Source organism: Augochlora pura, chromosome 2 (genome assembly GCF_028453695.1).
Source record: "Augochlora pura isolate Apur16 chromosome 2, APUR_v2.2.1, whole genome shotgun sequence".
NCBI classification, from domain to species: domain Eukaryota; kingdom Metazoa; phylum Arthropoda; class Insecta; order Hymenoptera; family Halictidae; genus Augochlora; species Augochlora pura.
In genome coordinates, this window is record NC_135773.1 from 5,019,765 (window position 1) to 5,039,668 (window position 19,904).

Sequence of the window (19,904 nt, forward strand, 5' to 3'; positions counted from 1 at the left end):
GGTGGTGGTAGCGGCGCGCATTTCCACGATCCACTTGGCAAAGCCATTCCTCAAAGGCCCCGTCGTTTCCTCGGCGCCTCCCCGACCATTTTTCGCTTCGAGTTCGTTACGCCGGCCACGTTTAAATAACACAGCCCCGGTCGGTTGTTCTCGAGCGCGGGTAATCCGATCGTGCATTAACCGGGACGACTGTTTTCCCCCCGACGGAACGGCCGAACTTTCGCCGGGATTTCGCGCGGCGGGTAGAAAACGCGGTAAGGCGATTCTTTCCGCTGCGCGGATAAAATTAATTCCGGCCGCGACTCCGCGGACGATGGAGAATTCGACCTTAACGATCGACCGGCGCACCGCCGTCGAATTCAAACGATCCACGCTCTCTCTCTCTCTCTCTCTCTCTCTCTCTCTCTCTCTCGCTTTTCACCGTTCCTCGGTTTCCCCTCGACGTTAGAGAACGTTCCTGTTGTTCCAGGAACGAGGTTGCTGCGAGCACCAGAAAGAGAGGTGGGAGGGGGATGGGAAAAAAGGTCGAAGGAAAGAGAGAAGAATCGAGAGCAGATGGGGTGGGGATGAAGAGGAACGGGCGGCGAGGGGAACGCGACCCGGGGGAGGGAGGGAGGGCGGGGGTGACCTCTTAACGACTCCCTGGGCGCGAGAAGGCCAAAGGGTGTTCCGTTCCACCCCCTCGTTGATAGCCGGCATAATGCTAACACCCCTGCATCGATAAAAGTGCGAAACGTCGAGCATAAAGCCGGGTAAGGAGGGTCTGGAGACCGCCTGGTAGTCGACGCGAGTACATAAATATGCCCACAGGGTGTCTCGAAAATACCACCCGAAGCTCCCCCCGGGATTAATTAAATGCAAATACCGGGCGGCTTAGGTGTAGCTTATCGCTCATGATTTAGAATATACCCGTGCTACCCGGGGAGAAAGAGTTCCCCTGCCCGGCTACGGAACAAATTACCGTTATTATTTCGAGCGATCGATAGCGACACTTTTTCCGGACCGGCGAAATGATCCGCGCGCCGATAAATCCGGCCGTTCGCGTCCCACGCGGTCTTCTGCTTCTATTTGGAACGGGCGGATGATGAACGCTGCAGGAAATTAACAGCGTAGAAACTGTGAACTTCGTTCGAACTGTTTACGCGTTTTGCATTTCATTTGGGGAATAATTGCACGACTCGTACATGAGAAGATTAATGCTTGTTCCGATTATAAAATTTGCTGCGTGAACGTCTTCAATTCTTAATCTTCTTGTTATTTCTATTGTAATTAGTATTACTAGTCTTGTTATTTTTATTATAATTATTATTACTACTATTACTATTATTACTACTACTTTATTATTGTCGTCACTACACACTATCCTATTTCGTTTATTATTCTAAAATAAGTCTCATATTAATACTAATGATTTAATTCTACCTCCGTTCATTACTATTTTATTATTACCATTTTTCAACTTTCCTATCATTGCCTATTTTATATTATATAATAACATTTTTACATTATTTCGCTATTATAACATTCTATGCAACAAAGAATGTAATTTTCGTCAGTGGAATTATTTCAATAAATTACAAGGCTCGATTTGGCTTAATAATTTTTACATTAGTCGGTTTATTTTCGTTCCACCCGCTACGTTGCAACTGCATGACCGCGCATGCACTAAATGCAAGACGACACTCGAAGGAGTTTTACAGCTTCCTGCGAGTCACTCGCCGAAAGACCGGGGGACTCGAAAGCAGAAACGAGCAACGGATGGAAACGGAATGAAGTGAGACGAAGTGTCTCCCCGGCGGTGTCTTGGGAAGCAGCGGATCCGTGCCGGAAAGAGAGGAACGACTCGTAAAAGCGGCACACTTCTGATAAAAGCAGTTCCGGCGCTGACAACAACTTCGGAAACCCGTAGCTACGGTTCGCTGCAAAAATATCCGGCTTCCCGATTTAGCGGATTTCATTGACTCGTGTCTAATTTGCGATGGCAACGTCGCGACCGACGCTGCGCTCGTTCACAAAAATACCACCTTATATTTTCGGATTTAACAGATTTCGTTCACGTGTTTTTCGCTTTTACTGCATCAAGGATTTCGAAGCGGTGATTTACTTATTAAATTGTAGAGTATGGAAATAAATTTTGATGGCTTAATAAAGACGGTAAAGCGCGTTATGGTATATATTTTATTGGACGACCGACTATAATAGTTAGTTATTATTAATGGGTAATAGATAATCATTATTATTGAGTAATAGATAATAGCTATTATTAATAAGTAATAGATAATTATTATTATTAATATACACTAGATATTAATTTGAATTCGTGTCATTAATACTTCGTACAATATTTGATTCCTACATTTCCCAAAAATGTCAAAATACGAAACGTTAATTCCCCATTGAACGGGTTAAATAAAAATCTAATTTCACGAAAACCATTGAAACGGTGTACGGCGAGATCGCGCGGGAGCCACACGGGAACTACACTCGTATAATTTTATAATCTTTTGAAAAATTCCAAGTCGGTGATTTTATTGTTCGTCGGTCCCCATTGTTCACGCCCCACCGGGGGTTAGACGGGGCGCGCGCGCGCGCTTTTATCGCCATCTGTACATATCGGACGCGTACTCGCGGGAGTATCCGCACGGTACTTAAATCCCCGAGAGCGGGCCCGTTAGCGGTCCGGAGAGGAGGAACGCCTTTTGACCACGTCTCGAGTTAACGACTGTTTCCCGAGAGGGGGCGGGTTTTAGTGCGCGAAATTTAAGTGGCCGTTCGGGGGATCGAGAATTAAGCGGCACTCGTGTGTCCCGGCGGAGACCGTCGGTACCGTCGAACTTCCGGGAATCTTAAGAGCGATGTAAAAGCGAAACAGCGACCGATAAAAATTCATGGCGGCGACGGGGAGAGAGAGAGAGAGTTTGCCGGGTGCTGCGCCTATCCGCGCCGCGATCGAAGATGCTCACGTGTTAATGACCTCGAGGGTTATCCGACGCAGCGTAACACGCCTGACGCCCGACGCCCCCGTTTACGGCGTTAAGTCGTCGACGGTAATTTTCGCTTAACCGATTGCCGCGACCCCTTCGGCTACGGTTACCGTCGCGGAAACTCAACGTGATCCGCTATTCCTACTACTAATTATAGTCTGTTCACGTAGCTTTTTACCTCGCGGCGGAATAGCAGAAAAACCGGCGTCTTTAAGCGCGGCCTTTGACGAGAGCGACGCTACCCGGGTTTAATGGTATCGAACTAATTGCGACAAGAACTGCTGCTAACGATCTTCGGATGAGCTATCAGATGTCACTGGTTTAACTCTAACTGCGGTATCATTCACTCGTGCCGGCGTTCGGTTCAGCCGTAGCTGTGATTCGAGGATATATATGCTTCGAGAACAAATTGGGGTGAATTTGATTGACCTGCTGTTACCTGGCTGGAGTAAAAATATCGAAGCAACTCGTGAGATATTCGAGTTGCAAAAATTAAGGTTTTATTAGAAGAACTGGCTAAAAGAGATATGAATATTTTAACTGTAATTTTATCAATCCTTTTTATTTATAGTTAAAAATCCTTCGAGTGCCACAGAGGATACCGAATTTAAGCTTCGATCTTTACATAATGCGAAGCTTCCAAACTGTTTCTATAATAAACATCATAATATTTCATGATGATAGATGGAAACATTGATCAATGAGAAAAAGACGAACAATGATAAATTATTTACCTCTCATCTTTTTAATAGCTTGCATTTAGTTTAATTATTACTTAAGCTCAGAAATAACGAGCTTTAAACGTGAACAATATGTATTATTTTCTAACAACGACAACATTAGATTTATATAAACTGTCAACGATTTATATTATAATATGTATCTCAGCATTGAACTTCATGTATACATTATTTACAAAAATATATGTATCTGGAATTGTGAATTAATAAAATCAGAAATCAGGCATTTTGACTGGTTTAATTCTGAAGTTAATTTAATCTGTTAAACATAGTTCCGTGTCCGCGAACGGGAACATTTTCTGCATTAAAATTCTTTTAATAGGTATTGGAGTAACTAGCTGTTCCATGAGATTACTTGTGTAATTTTCGTCCATCCAAGTATCTCATATACCCAATTTCCAGTGAACGTGTATCCATTAATCCTATTTAACGATAAACATGTTCTAATCAACCTAACTCCGAATCTTCAGAATCACTTCGAACATGCCATCAAAGCCGTGACCCCTGATACATGAAAATGTCGCCAGCCCACCCGCCAAACTAAAATCACGTCGACCGGAAGCTCCCACGTTTTCAATGTTCGCCGTATTAAACGAAACACGGCGCGCGATCCGGCGACGACGATTCGCGAAAGTAGTCGCGCGGATTTATCGACAGAAAATTTGTCCGTCCCGGTCGACAGCATCCGGCGTGACTTCCTGCCGGGCGAGGGCACTCGATCTGATTACCGAGAGGATCCGATAAGAGCCAGGAATAAGTATAGAAAATCCGTAATACATCCGCGGTAAGGAGTCGTCGCGCTGATCCGCGGACGGTAGAGGCTCCTTCTTTCGTTCGACTGGAAAACAGAATTGGCTATGGCATCCTATTCAAGGATGCCAGAAGAGGAGGAGGAGGAGGAGGAAGAGGAGGAGGCGGAGGGTGGTCGATGCCGGAGAGAAAGAACATCCGGGGGAGAGGGGTGGGGGGCAGGAGGGGGAGGCGGAGAGAAAGAAAGTCGGCTCAATTCGTGCGGTATTTCCAGCCAGGCAAACCTAAGTTGCTCCGGATAAAACCTTCCTCCTCGGTCGCGTCGTCTCCGAGTAACATCCTTCCTATCGGCGAGGAAAAAGAGGACGAGCACGGGGCGGTGGTACAGGGTACAACTGCGAGCGTCGCGGCGAGGCGGGGAGCGGCGGGGTGGTGGGTGAAACGGAGAAAGGATCAGAGAGGCGGTGTGCGTGCGTGTGTATGTATGTGAGAGAGAGAAACAGAGAAAGAGAGAGAGAGAAGAAGTCGAAGCCGGTGCCGGTTGAAAGGACTTATCGTGTTGAGAGATCGCGAGCATGGAGGACGTGTATTGGGTACATGGAACCCCATCGGTATTGCAGGTCCCCGTGTGTTGAAAGAGGCGGTGCGGCGTGACGGCGGAGGCCGCGCCGTATAGGTACGCCATAATACTCGCGCACCGGGGCTCGATCGAGGGCGAAGGTGCGCGCGAGCGAAACGAATGAGGCGGGAGGTAGCGGAGGGGAGGGGAGGGGAGAGGAGGGGTGGGAGGACGGAGAAAAAGGATGTAGACGTACGTAGCAGCGGGTAGGACATTTCTGTGTATATTTTATCGTGCACATATTGCGACTCGTTCTCCGTGGCCGTGCCAAGCCACACAATGCACACGTCTCCGCGTGTTCGGGACTGTGTCCTGGCCGGCGAACAGAGAAAGAAGATACATGGGATCGAAGTTACACGGATGCAGCGCCGGGCGAGGCGGCCCGGTGGGCGGAAAGAAGAGGGACGGAAGAAGGAACGAGAGAGGACCGGCCGACGATTAGAAGAGGAGCAAGGCGCGCGAGCACGCGGCGGGAGCAAGACGGCACGGGCAGAGGAGGACGGGAGGGTGCAACGGGGTGGGTCGGCAACATGTGTGCGTGGAGAGGTCGACGGCGGCGGCAGTGGCGGCGGCGGCACGTAGAGCTCGATTTTTCCGATAGCGAATTTTGCTCTTCGTTTTTTCCCCCCCGAGCAGCCCTCGCAACCCGCCCCCTCTCTCCCCCCGCCCCCTCGCCGTTCCCACCCTCCTCTCATCACCGATTCACCCTCCCCGGCCGACGTCCCCGTCGACGTGCACCACGTTTTCCCTGGCGTACTATTCGTTCCCCCCTCGCTCCCACCGCCCCGACCACAGCCCGCCATTTTTTCTCTCTTTCTCCGCGTGCCGTCTCTCTCTCTCCCTCTCCCTCTCTCTTTATCTCTCTCTCGCTCTCGCCACCGCCGTCCCCTCTCTCTCAATCTCCATCTGCTTCTCCGCCTCCGCGGCCCAGGCGACCAAACCAGTGGCGCTGCAGACACAATAAAAAGTGGAAAAAGCGATGACCAACGTACACGCAGACGGACGTGCGCGGAAAGAGAAAGAGCACGGAGGGGACCCCGACGACCGTGCCACCGTGTATTAGGTTACCCTCGGCAGAGAGGCGGGATAGATAGGGCGAGCGAGCGGGACGGGGCCACAGGGGGGAGGGAAGAAATCGCGCCGCCGGACGGTTTTGAGAGGTTATTCATGAAGCACCTGACGAGATTCCACGGGCGACATCCTTTTTTTATGTATTTCTTTCTCTCCCAGGAAAGAGTGACACGCCGCGCCCGGGGACCTTTGTGTTCCCTCGGCCTCGCGCGCGCTACCCCCACCCTCTCCCCGTCTCGCTCGCGCCGCGTGCACGGGGGGCGGAAGCGGGAGCCACCGTTGCGGAAGCGTTCTTTCGTAATGCGAATGTAAAATATTATTATCCGACGGATTACGATTTAATCAACGAAATGAATTTTCAACGGGGCAGAGGAGATCGGCCGGTGGCCGGGTATTGAATTGTGAAAAATCGCGATACGAGGAATCGTAGTGCGACGCGCGAGCAATCGAAACGGGGGGGGGGGGGGGGGGGGGGGGGGATGGAAATTAGTAGAGGAAATACTGGAGGGTGGTCGCGCCGGGTATCGACCGACCTGCCGGGTATTTTGCAACGCTTTTTCGCGGATGTACTCGTTAAACCGATAAATGAATAATGAGCAGACTATACGGGGTTGAACACGGCGCGCGAGCCCGGCGGGGGCCAGCGGCCGGGGGATGGCCGCGCGCGCGCGGGGGGGCGAGGGCGAGGGGCGAACGGGGGCGCGCGGCCCGATGGAGAGGGAGGCAACGAGTCGAGCGCAAAACAACGAAATCGAATCACTCTCGGTGGCCGCCGGTACTTTTCATGCGTGAATTTTCCGACTGCTCGACACGTATTGCAGCTGCGGAATCGTCGGTAATAGCTTTAGCAAAATCGAGAGTAATGCCCGAAAACATTTACTATACGGCTCGCTGGCTGCGAATAAAAACGCGCGATCGTAGAACGATAGTATCGCGAATTATACCGACTGTTCCGCAGAGGATTATTATTTACGCCGGTCTCCTGTCACGCTGGTTAGAATTTTTCGACTAATCGGAGCGGCTAGGCTTAACCCTTTGAAATCGAGCGATGACTCGGAGACACTAAAAGTTGTTGTATCGCATTTCAAAATCATTTTTGCATCGTCCATTCGTTCGTATTTGATAGGGCTAAAAATAGAGGCTAATATGGTGTTAGTCACAAAAGTCGATTACCCTTAAAATACAATAAATTATATAAAAAAGAAATGATGTTGTTGGAGGAACTATTTTGGATTTAGAGTTAAAATGTTTTCGGCTAAAAAGAAGTTAATATTGCATGAAAATTGTTTTCGGTTATCGACCTAGACTGATCGTTGATTTTTAGTTATTCCAAAGACGAAGAGTTTGGGAAAAATAGATTTTTGAAATTGTATTATTTCATAGGTATAAATTCTTTAAACAATGATTTCGCATTTGATTTACCTAGCTTCGTTATGAATTTATAAAACCCGCTGGCTAGCAATTACTATAAGTAACAGAACGAATTTGATCATTTTCAAGTGTTCGAATAAATGCATGGACTAATAGAGTCTGACACGGTTAACCTTTTGCACTCAAGGCTATTTTACTTCCAAAGTGAAGACAATTTTTCAACCCATAGTATTTCTATTATTATAATCATTTTTATTTGATGCTTATAGAAGATTTCTATTATTTCACAATTTATCAAATACAGACAAACATAACAACGTAATGATTCTTTCCAAAATGTCACAACAAATGTCATCATCGCTCCGGAGTCGCCAAGTGTAAAGGGTTAATAGCAAAGCTTACGAGACAGCCAGATAGCGTCGCAATCACGTAAACGCGTCTGGTAAGGAACAAGGCGAACGTCATCTTCGGTTCCGCGGAAAAGGCGGTGCACAATCACGAACAGAAATTGAACAAAGTGCAAGTCAGTGGCAGCCTACAATGGGTCTATCTCGTGACCTCATCGTTGTTCCACTTCCATTGAAGGAGCGAGTGATCTAGAATTACCGAGCACGGGGATTCAAGAAACGGAACATACAACAGCAGCAGCAGCAGCAGCAGCGGCGGCATAATTCCATAGAGCCGCGAGACATTGCCCGGCAATCGTGATGCATTAGCGCGCAGCGATATTTTCTCTCCATAAATAATAAGAATCGTTATCGGAGCGAACGATATCCCCGATGGAACGATCGCGTGGGGTATCGCGGTGGAACGGTTCGACTGGTGAGGGGAGGGGGGAAGGGGGGTGGGGTGCGACATCCGATACGAAATCGCGCGTTTCCACGCGCGATCGAGTTACGAGGCTCGCGCGCGTCCCGATGTCCATTGTAAAATTTCGATAGCGGACGTGTCAGAAGCTGTTTACACGATCGTATTTCCGCGGCACAATTTCGTGCCTGATCGCGTTTATAAAAGCGGAGCCAGCCGCCAGGCAGCCCGCGCGCCGCCCCCCTCACCGCCTCCCTCCCCCCGAACGCCCAACCCTCGACGATTTTCGTCGGGGCGATTAATCGTGGCGCGTTTATGACGAGCCGGCGTGTTGTCGTTCGTCATGGAAATAAAAAAAAAAAAGAGCACAGAGGGAAAAAAACCGCACGGAAAAAACCAACAACAACAACAACAACAGCGACGGCAACGACGACGACGGGGAGGGTGCAAAAAATTGGCAGCGAAAACGAGGCGACGAGGGTGGACTGCGAGATGAGTAACAGATCGAATGACGCGCGGCGGCGGCGGTGGCGGCGGGGGTGGCGGGGTCGTCGAAGGGAGGGGGGCGCGACGTCGGCCGCCGCGGCACGCAGGCAGTGCAAAATGTCGGGGACGGGAAACGCGCGCGCGGACATTTCGAATCGAATTTATCGGGCGTGTATTAACGCGGTCGGTCGGTCGGTCAGTCTGGTAAGTGTCTGCGAATGGCGGTGTAAACGCGCTCGATTTCGCTTGGATGTAATTAACGTCGGGTAATTCCCGACAATTACCGTCATCATCATCATCCATCAAACCGCAGCCGACCTGTTACGTTTTCCTGTTATACCTGCACGATAATTGTCGTCTCGAATCACTGGTCTCGCATCGATGCGCGCGGCAACGGATACACGCTCGTTAAAACGAAGGGTGGATCGCCGAGGCCGAGCAGCCCCGCGAAAATCGACCGCGCTCCGGAACACCGACCCGCGCGGAACAACCTCGGAACCTGGTTAAAACGTCTGCGATGATTGCTTCCCTATCCGCGGAGCCGACTTTCCGCGAGACAGTCGACCTATCCCCGCCAGCCTTTGTCCCCATTAATCACGTGCCAACGTCTCGACAATTAACGCCGCGACTGTTTAACGCGGTGAACCCCCGACGAGCGAGCGAAAGATTAATTTTAGTTGAAACGATATACGTAACTTCATTTTCGAGGAAGCGAAAATATTTCTAACTGAAATATTACCGCTGATTATGCATTGAGCTTTAACCGTGCTTCTCTTTACGATTCATTGTTATATTTTTCTACTTGTTCGACGGTATAATTTGTATACCTGGAAATAATATTTATATGATAATGACGAATAATCGAACAATTTAAATTGAACAGGGAATTCATAATTACATCAATATAATAATTGAAGAAGAAAATTCCATCTTAACCCCTTGCGCTATAATTACAAATGAAACTCGTGATAAAGATTTCACGCAAGATCTACTAAATTAATAAATTATTAATTTCTTCTAAATCGAAATCAAATTGAATTCTTTTGTTATTAAAGTCGAGAAACGAAAAGAAATAAAGGTGATACAAAAGACAAATATTATCTGGTCCTATTAAGGACAAATAAGTGCTAATCAACGCAGCGTGGAAGGAGTCGTATTTGCAAGGGGATAATAATGCAGCTGTTCGGGCAATAAGGAGGGTGTATAAAAACGTCATGTCTCGACTATCATCAGACATCTATAAAAAGTTGCCGTAAAATTCTTGCACCAATTTCACGGTGAAATATTTTTTTTACAGTGCATTGTACGTCTCGTGGGAATAAATGTTGCCGAAGGAGCCAGTCGAAGCAGCGACAGATAATCGGTAACGGTGTGGAATACGCCTCGAAATCCGTCGGACACCGAGTGTTCGGCGTGATAAGCCGGCTAACGATCCTCGGAACGCGACAGGGATCCGGGATCCTCGGGAACCGACTACTCTTTCGACGGCGAGGCGAAGGACTCCGGGGCGCTATTCTCTCTCCCCCCCGATAAAATAACGCATACGCGGGGCTCCGGGCGTAAATCAGCCGGGGATTTATTGAACGTGTAACGCGAGCAGACCGGTCGGCAGGGAGAAAAAAGAAGCGGCCGAGAGCGGTGGCCAACGGGGAGGGCCGCGCCTCCTGTCTTTCCCCGGGGGCCGCGTGTCCGCGTGTTCCTCCGCACAAAACTTCTCGGGCTCCTTCCATTTTCGATGCCCTCGGCCCGCCGGCTAATTTATGAATCGTCCCCGGCCGTTCCCTTCTGCTGCCTCGCCGTGTCCGTCGCGAGGCACGGAACGCCGCACGGTGGGCCCGCAAACCCGTTTATCGGTGTCCGAAATTATTTTAACGTTATTACCACGCTGAGATCACAATATAGCGGCTCATTGAATTCGCCTCGGCGATGGCTATAATATTATCAAGTTAAAAATATATATTGATCGTGAAGTGTGTGTATTTAGAAATTTATTAAAAATATAGATCTTGTTTTGGAAATTTTCTGTATAAAACCTTTGCACTCGAATGGTGACTCTGGGGAACCACTAAAATTATTCTGTTACGTTGCAAAATCATTTTTATAACAATAAGGTTTAGATCTGAAAAATTGTTGAGTAGTGAAACTGTTGCTACGAGTCGCAAAAAAACAATTTCATGCGCATAAAAGTGCACTTTATTGCATAGAATAGAAATGTACTATGAGTCGGGAATATTATTTCATATTTACAGTTAAAATAGCTTCGAGTGCAAAGGGTTAAAATTTGTAGAAGTTACCAAGCCTGTGCGTTTTCTAAAATTTGTGTAACTTTGACGGGCATCTAAATATTTAAATTCTTTAATTTTCTTAAATTCCTCTAATTTTTAAAATTTTTTAAATTCTTAAAATTCTTTAAATTCTCTAAATTCTTCAAATTAATTAAATTAAAACCTATTAATACTAATATCCTTCATAAATTCTTAGAATGTAAATTTTTGCTTAAATTTCCGACTTTTGTCACTTTAGCCTAACATCCCCGAATATACAATTAATTAAAATTCGATTTCAAATGCTCGAAGGGTTGCCGATAAACGTATACAAAAGTATTTTCGGTATGCAATACCAAAAAATTTCATTCCGGACGCGATAAACGGGTTCGCGACGGCCTACCGTGCGCCGGAGAGAGAGAGAGACGCGGTCTCTCCCCCTCGGTCCCGACACCGACACGAAGCCCGATTTACGATTTGAGGGGCGCATCCGGACGGAACGGCGCGAGCGAAGAAGCCGGCGAAGACAGAGAAGGCGGAGGAAGGAAGCGAGGATGGGGAGAGAAGGAAATAACGGGGCCGGCTGGAAAATATTCAATAAACGCTAGCATTATTCCCGGCACGTCTACGCTCGGAGCTGACTTACGGAAGAGTGGCGAAGAGGTAAGGAGAGAATGATCGTAAAAGCGCGAGGAGGATGGAAACGGTGTAAGAGAAGGAAGGAAAGAGAAACAGAGATAAAGAGAGAAAGAGAGCGAGGAGAAAGATAGAGAGAAGGAGGGAGGAGAAAGAGAGAGACAAATGGGTCGGTTGAAATCGAGAGGAAGAAGGAAAAAGTGGGCTATTTATCCTGTCGGTCGTGAGAATTCGTGATCGAGATTCCGGGATGGGTTTGTACCAGATAGATTCTCGTCGTGTCAGACCTCTTTCCCGTTTTATTCGCCATATCTGACGGAACTGTCTATTCCCGGAGCCGCGGCAAGAACCGTACGCTCCGCTCTCCGCCCTCCACCTTCCCCTGCCCGGTAAGAAAGTTTCTGTTAAAAGATCGACGACGGCGCAAGATATAAAGCGTTCCGCGACGGTTTCGCTGTTCGCCCGCCAAGTCGATAAATTTTCATGATCGGAGGAGGGGGGACCCCCCTCGTAAATGAATCGGTCCGGTAAAAACGGACGAAGACGTGCACGGTAATTGACGACATTAATGTCCGGAATGTCGTAAAACCGAGCGCGAAATGAAATACGACGTTTCTCTTCTGGCCCGAGCCTTCGTTCCGCTTTTGGTCCTGTCTCGCCGCCAACAAATTATACCGCAGTTTTTCTCCCTTCCTTCCCCCTCTCTCTCTCTCTCTCTCTCTCTCGCACTCTCCGACTCGCTTTCTTCATCTCTTTTCCATCGGTCGCGTTCGAGGAAAGACGAGGGAGCGACGAAGGACGTGACAGAAGGGAAAAATCGGTATTTACAATGGCGATCACGACTGCGCGACGAGAAAACGAGAAATTCAAATCGGCCGATCGACGCGATGAATATGGATGGAGCCCGGTAGAAAAACACGTCCCGAAGGATCTTTGCGATGGAAATCGGCTGCGCGCGGATCTTTGTCTTTATTAATATCGGAAAAACGTTCCTCGATGCGGGAATTCTGTCGCCTTGGAAAAAGGCCTTCCTTCCTTCCTTCCTTTCCTTTCCTTTCCTTCCTTCCAAGTTCCCCGGGTTAATTCACGGTATCAGACGCGCTCCTTCCGATTCTATTTCTGCCTGTTTACTCGGCAAACAGATCGTCCAGGCCATTAAGGGGAAAGCATTACCAAGAATATACAGGCGGCGTCGCGCCATTTTTCTTTCGGCGCTCGCAACAAATCCCCGGGAATACGTACAGCGCATCAAAGCGAGGCGGCGAAGAAATAGAGCAATCACGGCGGGGACTTTAGATTCCGATTCCGACGCGTTCGCGATTGGATCGTCGCGAAATTAGTTCCTTTTGTTTTAAGTATCCCTTTGCGGTTTGTACGTGTGTGTTGTGCCGGTCGGAATTAATTTTCGTTGAACGAACAGTGAGATATAATATGCGAGACTAAGTAGGAGATTCGATATTTATTAATTCTTTTTTACAGTTTAGATATATCGCGAAACAATATGTTTTAATTTTATGAAAAAAATAAAGAAACATAAATAGCTTTTGTGGTCGAGAGTAGGTATACAACCGCAGAGGTTTAATGGTTTTACATCGCCAGCTGCATGGTTGTTAGCTATGAGAAGGCATATCTTTACAACATCATTTTCAGGATTTCGATTTTTTCTTTTAGTAAATCGCAATAGGTTTTGTATTTTATCTTTGTCAAAATTAGGTTTCAGTGTATTGTCTATTTTGATAAAATAAACTAATTCGTATACATTTTGTATTTTTCACGTAGCACCTTTTGGACACGATAAAATAAAATTAGGCTTCATCTAGCCCGAGGAGAGTTAATTTCAAATTTTGCTTTGCTAAACTATTTTACGGCTTTCTCAACTTACACTTGTTAACGTGTCTTATCATCTTTTTCAAGCGGCAGTTCCTACGGCACGGCTAAAATACTCTGACCTGAAACGAACTTTACCTTTACGTTGCAACAGCGAAAAGAGCCTCAACTTCTAATTGGCGTAAGAGTGTAAAACGATACTATTCCGCGGAACTTCCCTCGCCGGTGAACACAATGCTTTTATTATTACGAGCATGCCAAAATTAACGCAAGAAGCAGAAAACGCTGAAGGTACTTTATACCTCTGCAAAATTTCGAAATTAATAACCACCGTTCTTCTTCGTTTCCTTATCAAACGAAGTAACATTATTGTTTCTTGTAATATGTATTTAGCGACTTTCAAGCTTTGTTTTCTAAAAATTTATTCTAGTCTGAACAGTGGTTGAATTTTGTTCGATCAGAAATTTATTACTAGCAAATATTATAGAATGTCTTAAAATAGATTGCTAAAGCTTAATGTACTATATTTGTACCAGACATTTTTCATTAAAATTTCTCGAAAAATATATTATTTAAAAGAATAAAAATCGTTCTATCGATTAGTGTTTAATTCAACTTATAATCATAATTATGAAACAATTAATTTGACTCATAAATTAACATAATCACAAAAGCTAATTGCTGCAATATTTCGATACGAAGACGGTAAATGCTGCTTTTAAAAGTGCAACAAAAAAAGACCACCGCGAATTATTATACAGCGAAGGAAAAGCCGCGACTCGCTCTAAATGTCGTGATTTGAGCTCTATAAAATAAATCGCGCAAGATCTCCGAAAAATTGTAGAGCAACATAAATTAATTTCAAACGAAACTACCAACTCGGCATACAGCGACGATCCAAATCCGCAATTTATTCCCGAACAGCCGAATAATATCTTAAAATCCCCGGCTCCCGCTTCGAATTCCTCGCTCGCGCCCGCCGGAGCTTTTTCCAATTCAAGGAACGCTCGTCCAATAGATCACGATCTCCCCTCCCGTTGAATACCGGGCCCGTGATATACGCTCAATAATTCGCAATAGAACGGCGCCGCGCGACGCGGCCCGCACTTTTTCTTCATTGGAAAGTCGACGAAAGAAGCGGCCCCCCCGGTAGCCCCGTGGTCCCCCCGCGGCCGATTTGCATGTTATTACCTTGTTTACATATTTATTCAATAGCCGGCCGGTCCACCCCTCCCCTCCTGACGGGAATTGTCTCCCTAATCCGCGCTCGCCCCTTTAATTTCGAATTAAGGGTCGAAAACCGGCGCGAGAAACCCGCCGCCGTCGCCGCCGCCGTCCGGCGGCCGGTCTTCCGAGCGATTAGTAAGTCGCCGCACGGATATTGCTCGCGCGCAGCCGCGTCATGAATGAAAACATAAATTTCACCGGACACGTCGTGCTATCGCGCGTTAAGTCAACGAAGTAATTGCTATACCGATGTGTGCTCGTGCTACCGTTGCACGTTCGTGCACACCGGCCGCGTACGCGCACGCACGCACGCACACACACACGAGCGAGCGAGCGAGCGAGCGCGCTCGCTCCGCCTCTGTGCATGCGCTCGTAAAATCGCTCGCTCGCGCACACACACGGACACGCGCGGCCGCGCTGACGGTATTCATACGAGAGAGCGCCGAGAGCAGAGCGGCTTCTATCGCCGCGCTTCGATGATATTCATTTGAAATTCAAATTAACAACGGGGGCTTACCTGTTTATGCATTTCCACGTTCAGCCCGTAGGACATCTCGTAATACTGCGAACATGAAAAAGAAAAACAGAGGAACGATATATTAGACGTGAGAGATATAAACCGGCGGAAATATAAAGAAGCGTGCCGCGGTTATAAACGTTAACGCGATGCTTGCGCAATACTCGCGCGCCGAGTAAAAGCCGGTGTTGTCTCGCGGATACGTGAGCAACATGCCTTGTCGAGCGTTGCTATTTACAGGGTGTCCCGCGTCGAAACCGCACCGCTCGGACAACGTGTTCCAGCGGTTCGGTCTGTGCAAGATACGTTTTATACGCCGTGGCACGATTCGTCTTTCCTTCCGAGATTTGAGAGGATAGTAGAATGGATCAGATACTTTAATTTTGGAAATATATTTTGAAAGTGTAATAATATATATGCTTAGTATTTTTTTATTGATGTAGTACTGTAGTAAGTAATATAGTAAATACTAGTGCTAAGCACTGTAGTGAATACTAGTACTGAGTACTAAAAAAAATACTAGTACTAAGTACTGTAGTAAATACTAGTACTGAGTACTAAAAAAAAATACTAGTACTAAGTTCTAGAATAAATACTAATACTAAGTGCTATAGTATATGTTAATACCAAGTACTAGAATAAATACTAAGTACTATAGTAAATATTAATACCAAGTACTAGAATAAATAAAACCCTTTTACTATCTTCCGATCTCGCGAACATTTTGGCAAATTTTGGTACTTTCGATTGGCGACACCCTGTATACAGGTTGCATTGAAAAATGTGCCGTGAGCTGCAACACCGGCTGTTTTCATGCGAAAACGTCCGACGAAAATGTACCGCGAAATTTTTTCATACGAGACTGCTCTCGAGGTAATTGAGTTCGAATACCTTTCGGATTTGCATTCATTCGATTACTCCTCTTGCGAGGATAATGAAAATATTTGCAGGCTTCTTTATTCATTCTTAAATTCTAGGCCGCATTACTTATTTTTATAGGCAACCTCGTATCAGACAGCTTACTCTAATATGTACAATTAAAGGACAGTAACTTAATTTTGACCAGCATGCTGGTTTAACTACTGTAAGACTTAAAAAATAAAAATACTTACAGTATTACTAATAGTATTAATAATTATTATTATATGGATTATTTATGACAGAAAGTGTAGAAAAAGTACAAATAATAAATAGATAACGAATTCGAAAATAGTGTTGTAATATTTTCAGATCACAAAAATTCATAGCAAGTAATTTTAATTTTTATTAAGTATATGTGATAAAAGCAACTAGTTACAGTATTGTCAATAGTACTGATTGTCTATTTGTAAATTAGATAACACCTGAGCGATGGTGCAAATCCAGCTGTTCCGCTGGTAAGTAGAGCCTCGTTTATCCACAGCAGCGAATACAATAATATTTCAAAAGCAACAGAACGCGCGTGGGTTACAGAAAATTGTTTTGTAACCGGCGAGAACAGCTGCCGGGAATATTCATTGTAGTCTATTACCGACACTTAGCCGTACAGATAAGGGTGGTTCCACTCCAGTAAATCTGGCGGCGCGATTATAAACGCGGCCCGCGCACAGCTCGCGAGAACGCGCGCACGCACGCACTCGCGAAGAAAAAGAAACTGGAACACCGGCGTCAGATCGTATCGTTTTCTTTTTAAATTTGCGTCTTGCTCTCGGCCGTCGGAGACCGGCCGTAATTGAATTTACCGAGGGACATCGATCTCTCGCGCGGCCGACGAATACAAAGAGAGCCCCGGGAACCAGATCGGGGGCGATCGAGATAAACCGAATTTGTGCCACGGGCCGGGAGGATAAATAAATTTCATCGGCAACGGCCCGGGGGCGGCCGGGACGATACCGGAGGGGAGGAGGAGAGGGGGCGCGAGAGAACGGTTAAACTTACTCGCGTGTACTCTCAGGTGCAACTTATTATGCAACGCGCGACTCGATTGCACCTGACCGCTCGATACGCGCGCTCTGCCGGCGATACTCGAGGATCCCGACCGATCGATTCACCGCGGATAATCAAACACCGGGGCTCGTATTAACGCCGGCTATTATACTGGCTGATCCATTTATATCGATCCAGGCGGATATAGAAATACAAAGAAAAATTATATGGTCTCGCAGAGCGCGTGATCTAGGATTAGTAAAATTTTTCAAAGTCGACGCGTAAAGAAGGTCGATTGCATTTTCTTAAATGGAATCGCATACTTTCTGCTGAGCCAATCGCATCGAGCCAAGCTGCATCAGCTTGTTATTTAGTATATGCAAGTATCAAGACATTTATTGTAGAAGATCTCAGGTTTAAAAGATATGTTTAGTATATTTATTACCATAGTACTTAGCACTAATCCTTCTATTTTTCGGCACAAGCGATATCGTCGGATTATAGGCGACTCAAAATAAAATCTTAGTTAAGAGGACTTTGTTCAATATTCGTACGTCGTGGAAATTATAATAAAATTAAGATATCAACGTTGATTAGCGCGAAAATTTGTCCTTTTAATCATAACGACTTCATTGAAAACAAAGCTTGGCTAAGTGTTCAAATACAATTGCAATATAATTCTAAAGCAAATGATCTTCGGCAATAAATAGCTTAGGATTTTTCCGTAAAAAATAAGGAGTCGCATCGATTGTTGTACCGAGAATATAGATTGTATTTTAAAGTTAATATATTTTTTAAATATCGACCAGTCAACTTCTGTTTGGCTGATTTTCCAGTATCGTCAAGATAATTGGTCGCCCCGTGCAAGTAGTGCAAAGGTACGGCGCAACGCGCGACCGATCACGATCGTTTCGTTCGCGAAACGATGACTCGACGACGCCCGAAATTCCTCGAAGAGAGGCATTCGTTGGGTAGCCGAGGAAGAACGTGGAGAGATAGAAGCCAGAGATACCCCCGTGTAGTCGGTTAAGCCGAGCAGAAAGACTCCCAAGGGCTAATCGAATTATCGAGTTACCTAAACCGAGATGCTGGCTCGAATTCGTAATAACGCCTAAAAGAACCCTTCGAAGAGGGTCTTTAGGGTCTGTACACGGCTGCCGGTAGAGCCGAGATTACATCGATCGAGCGAGATTACGAAAACCGGGCCAAATTGAGCCGTAATGTGAGATCTCCGCCAGGAAGGAGGATAAACGCCCGGAGAAAATGAGAAAAACGAACCCGGGGATCGGTCTGCCCCCTACCCCTTTTGCGGGCCGCGCGGCCGAGGAGGAGGATCTCGACGGTGACGGTGCGATGGTGTGATGGTGTGATGGTGTGATGGTGGTGCGGCGCGCGTGTGAATCGTGCGTGTACGCGACGGTCCAAGACCGGTTTCTCGTAACATCGTTTCTACATCGTGTGTACAAGATCCTGTCCCGGGTATGCTTTAACTAATTCACCTACCGGCCAGAGATTCTCATATCTTTCCCGAGACACCAACACCGATCACGAACCTCCCTCGCGGGTGAACTGAATTTTCACCTACGGGAGGCAGAATCTCGCAAACATCTGCTCTCGGGACCTCGGTTTTGCTTAATAAATGCAGATTCGTTCGCTTGCACGGCCACTTAGATTTCTTATGCGTGCAACATTACGGACGAAAATACTGCGAATGATTACAGTAATGGGAGGAGGGCTGGCGTAAAAAAATGAACGAACATCAGAACACACGACTAGTAAATAAGACGGTTAAGAGAATTTTCTCCGAGCCGGTGATTAAATCGAACCAGAACATTTCGAGGTCCACCAGATCTTTTCGATTTCGATGCCAAGTTCCTTCGAAAATTAATCGGATTTTTATACAGAATAAATATTGCTTTTGTCGATTACGAAAAATGGGAGTAAGTAGAAAGTTTGGTATTGCTTGAATAGTTTTAATCGTAAGGAAATGGATTATTAATATTTTAGTTCAATCGTTATTTATTGACATTTTAGTTTAATCGTTGTTTATTAATATTTTAGTATAATCGTTATTTATTAATATTTTAGTTTAATCGATGTTTATTAATACTTTAGTTTAATCGTTTTTTATTAATATTTTAGTATAATCGTTATTTATTAATATTTTAGTATAATCGTTATTTATTAATATTTTAGTATAATCGTTATTAATTAATATTTTAGTTTAATCGTTGTTTATTAATATTTTAGTTTAATCGCTATTTATTAATATTTTAGTTTAATCGCTATTTATTAATATTTAGTTTAATCGCTATTTATTAACATTTTAGTTTAATCGCTATTTATTAATATTTAGTTTAATCGTTATTTATTGACATTTCAGTTTAATCATTATTTATTGACATTTCGGTCTAATCGTTATTTTCTAATATAGCATAGCTTTCACCATCATCGATAAAATGAAGGAATTCGATTAGACTTAGAAAAATCGTATTGGAACACGTACAGAAAGAAGCATCTTAAAACGTGTCCCCGAAGATTCTTTAATATCCGAATCGTACGATTTGTTGATCGATCGGCTCCGAACGGCGTCTCCGCAGCTTGAAATGTACGAGGACATTGATCGGTGCGGAAGAGGACACTCTTGAAAATTGCATTTCCTTGGAAAACCGTTCCGGGTCCTCGAAAATCTTCTGCAGC

At 45.7% G+C, this 19,904-nt stretch overlaps 1 protein-coding gene across 2 annotated transcripts in view; it reads right to left on the reverse strand.

The window, feature by feature from the left end:
• The window catches only part of LOC144475498 (protein groucho), a 170,741-nt gene that overhangs the window by 78,087 nt on the left and 72,750 nt on the right, over window positions 1-19,904 (reverse strand). For both annotated transcript variants that reach the window (XM_078191459.1, XM_078191468.1), the window contains one exon: window positions 15,300-15,344. In XM_078191459.1, the coding sequence (XP_078047585.1) occupies window positions 15,300-15,344 (45 nt within the window). The remainder of the gene's footprint in view (window positions 1-15,299; window positions 15,345-19,904) is intronic.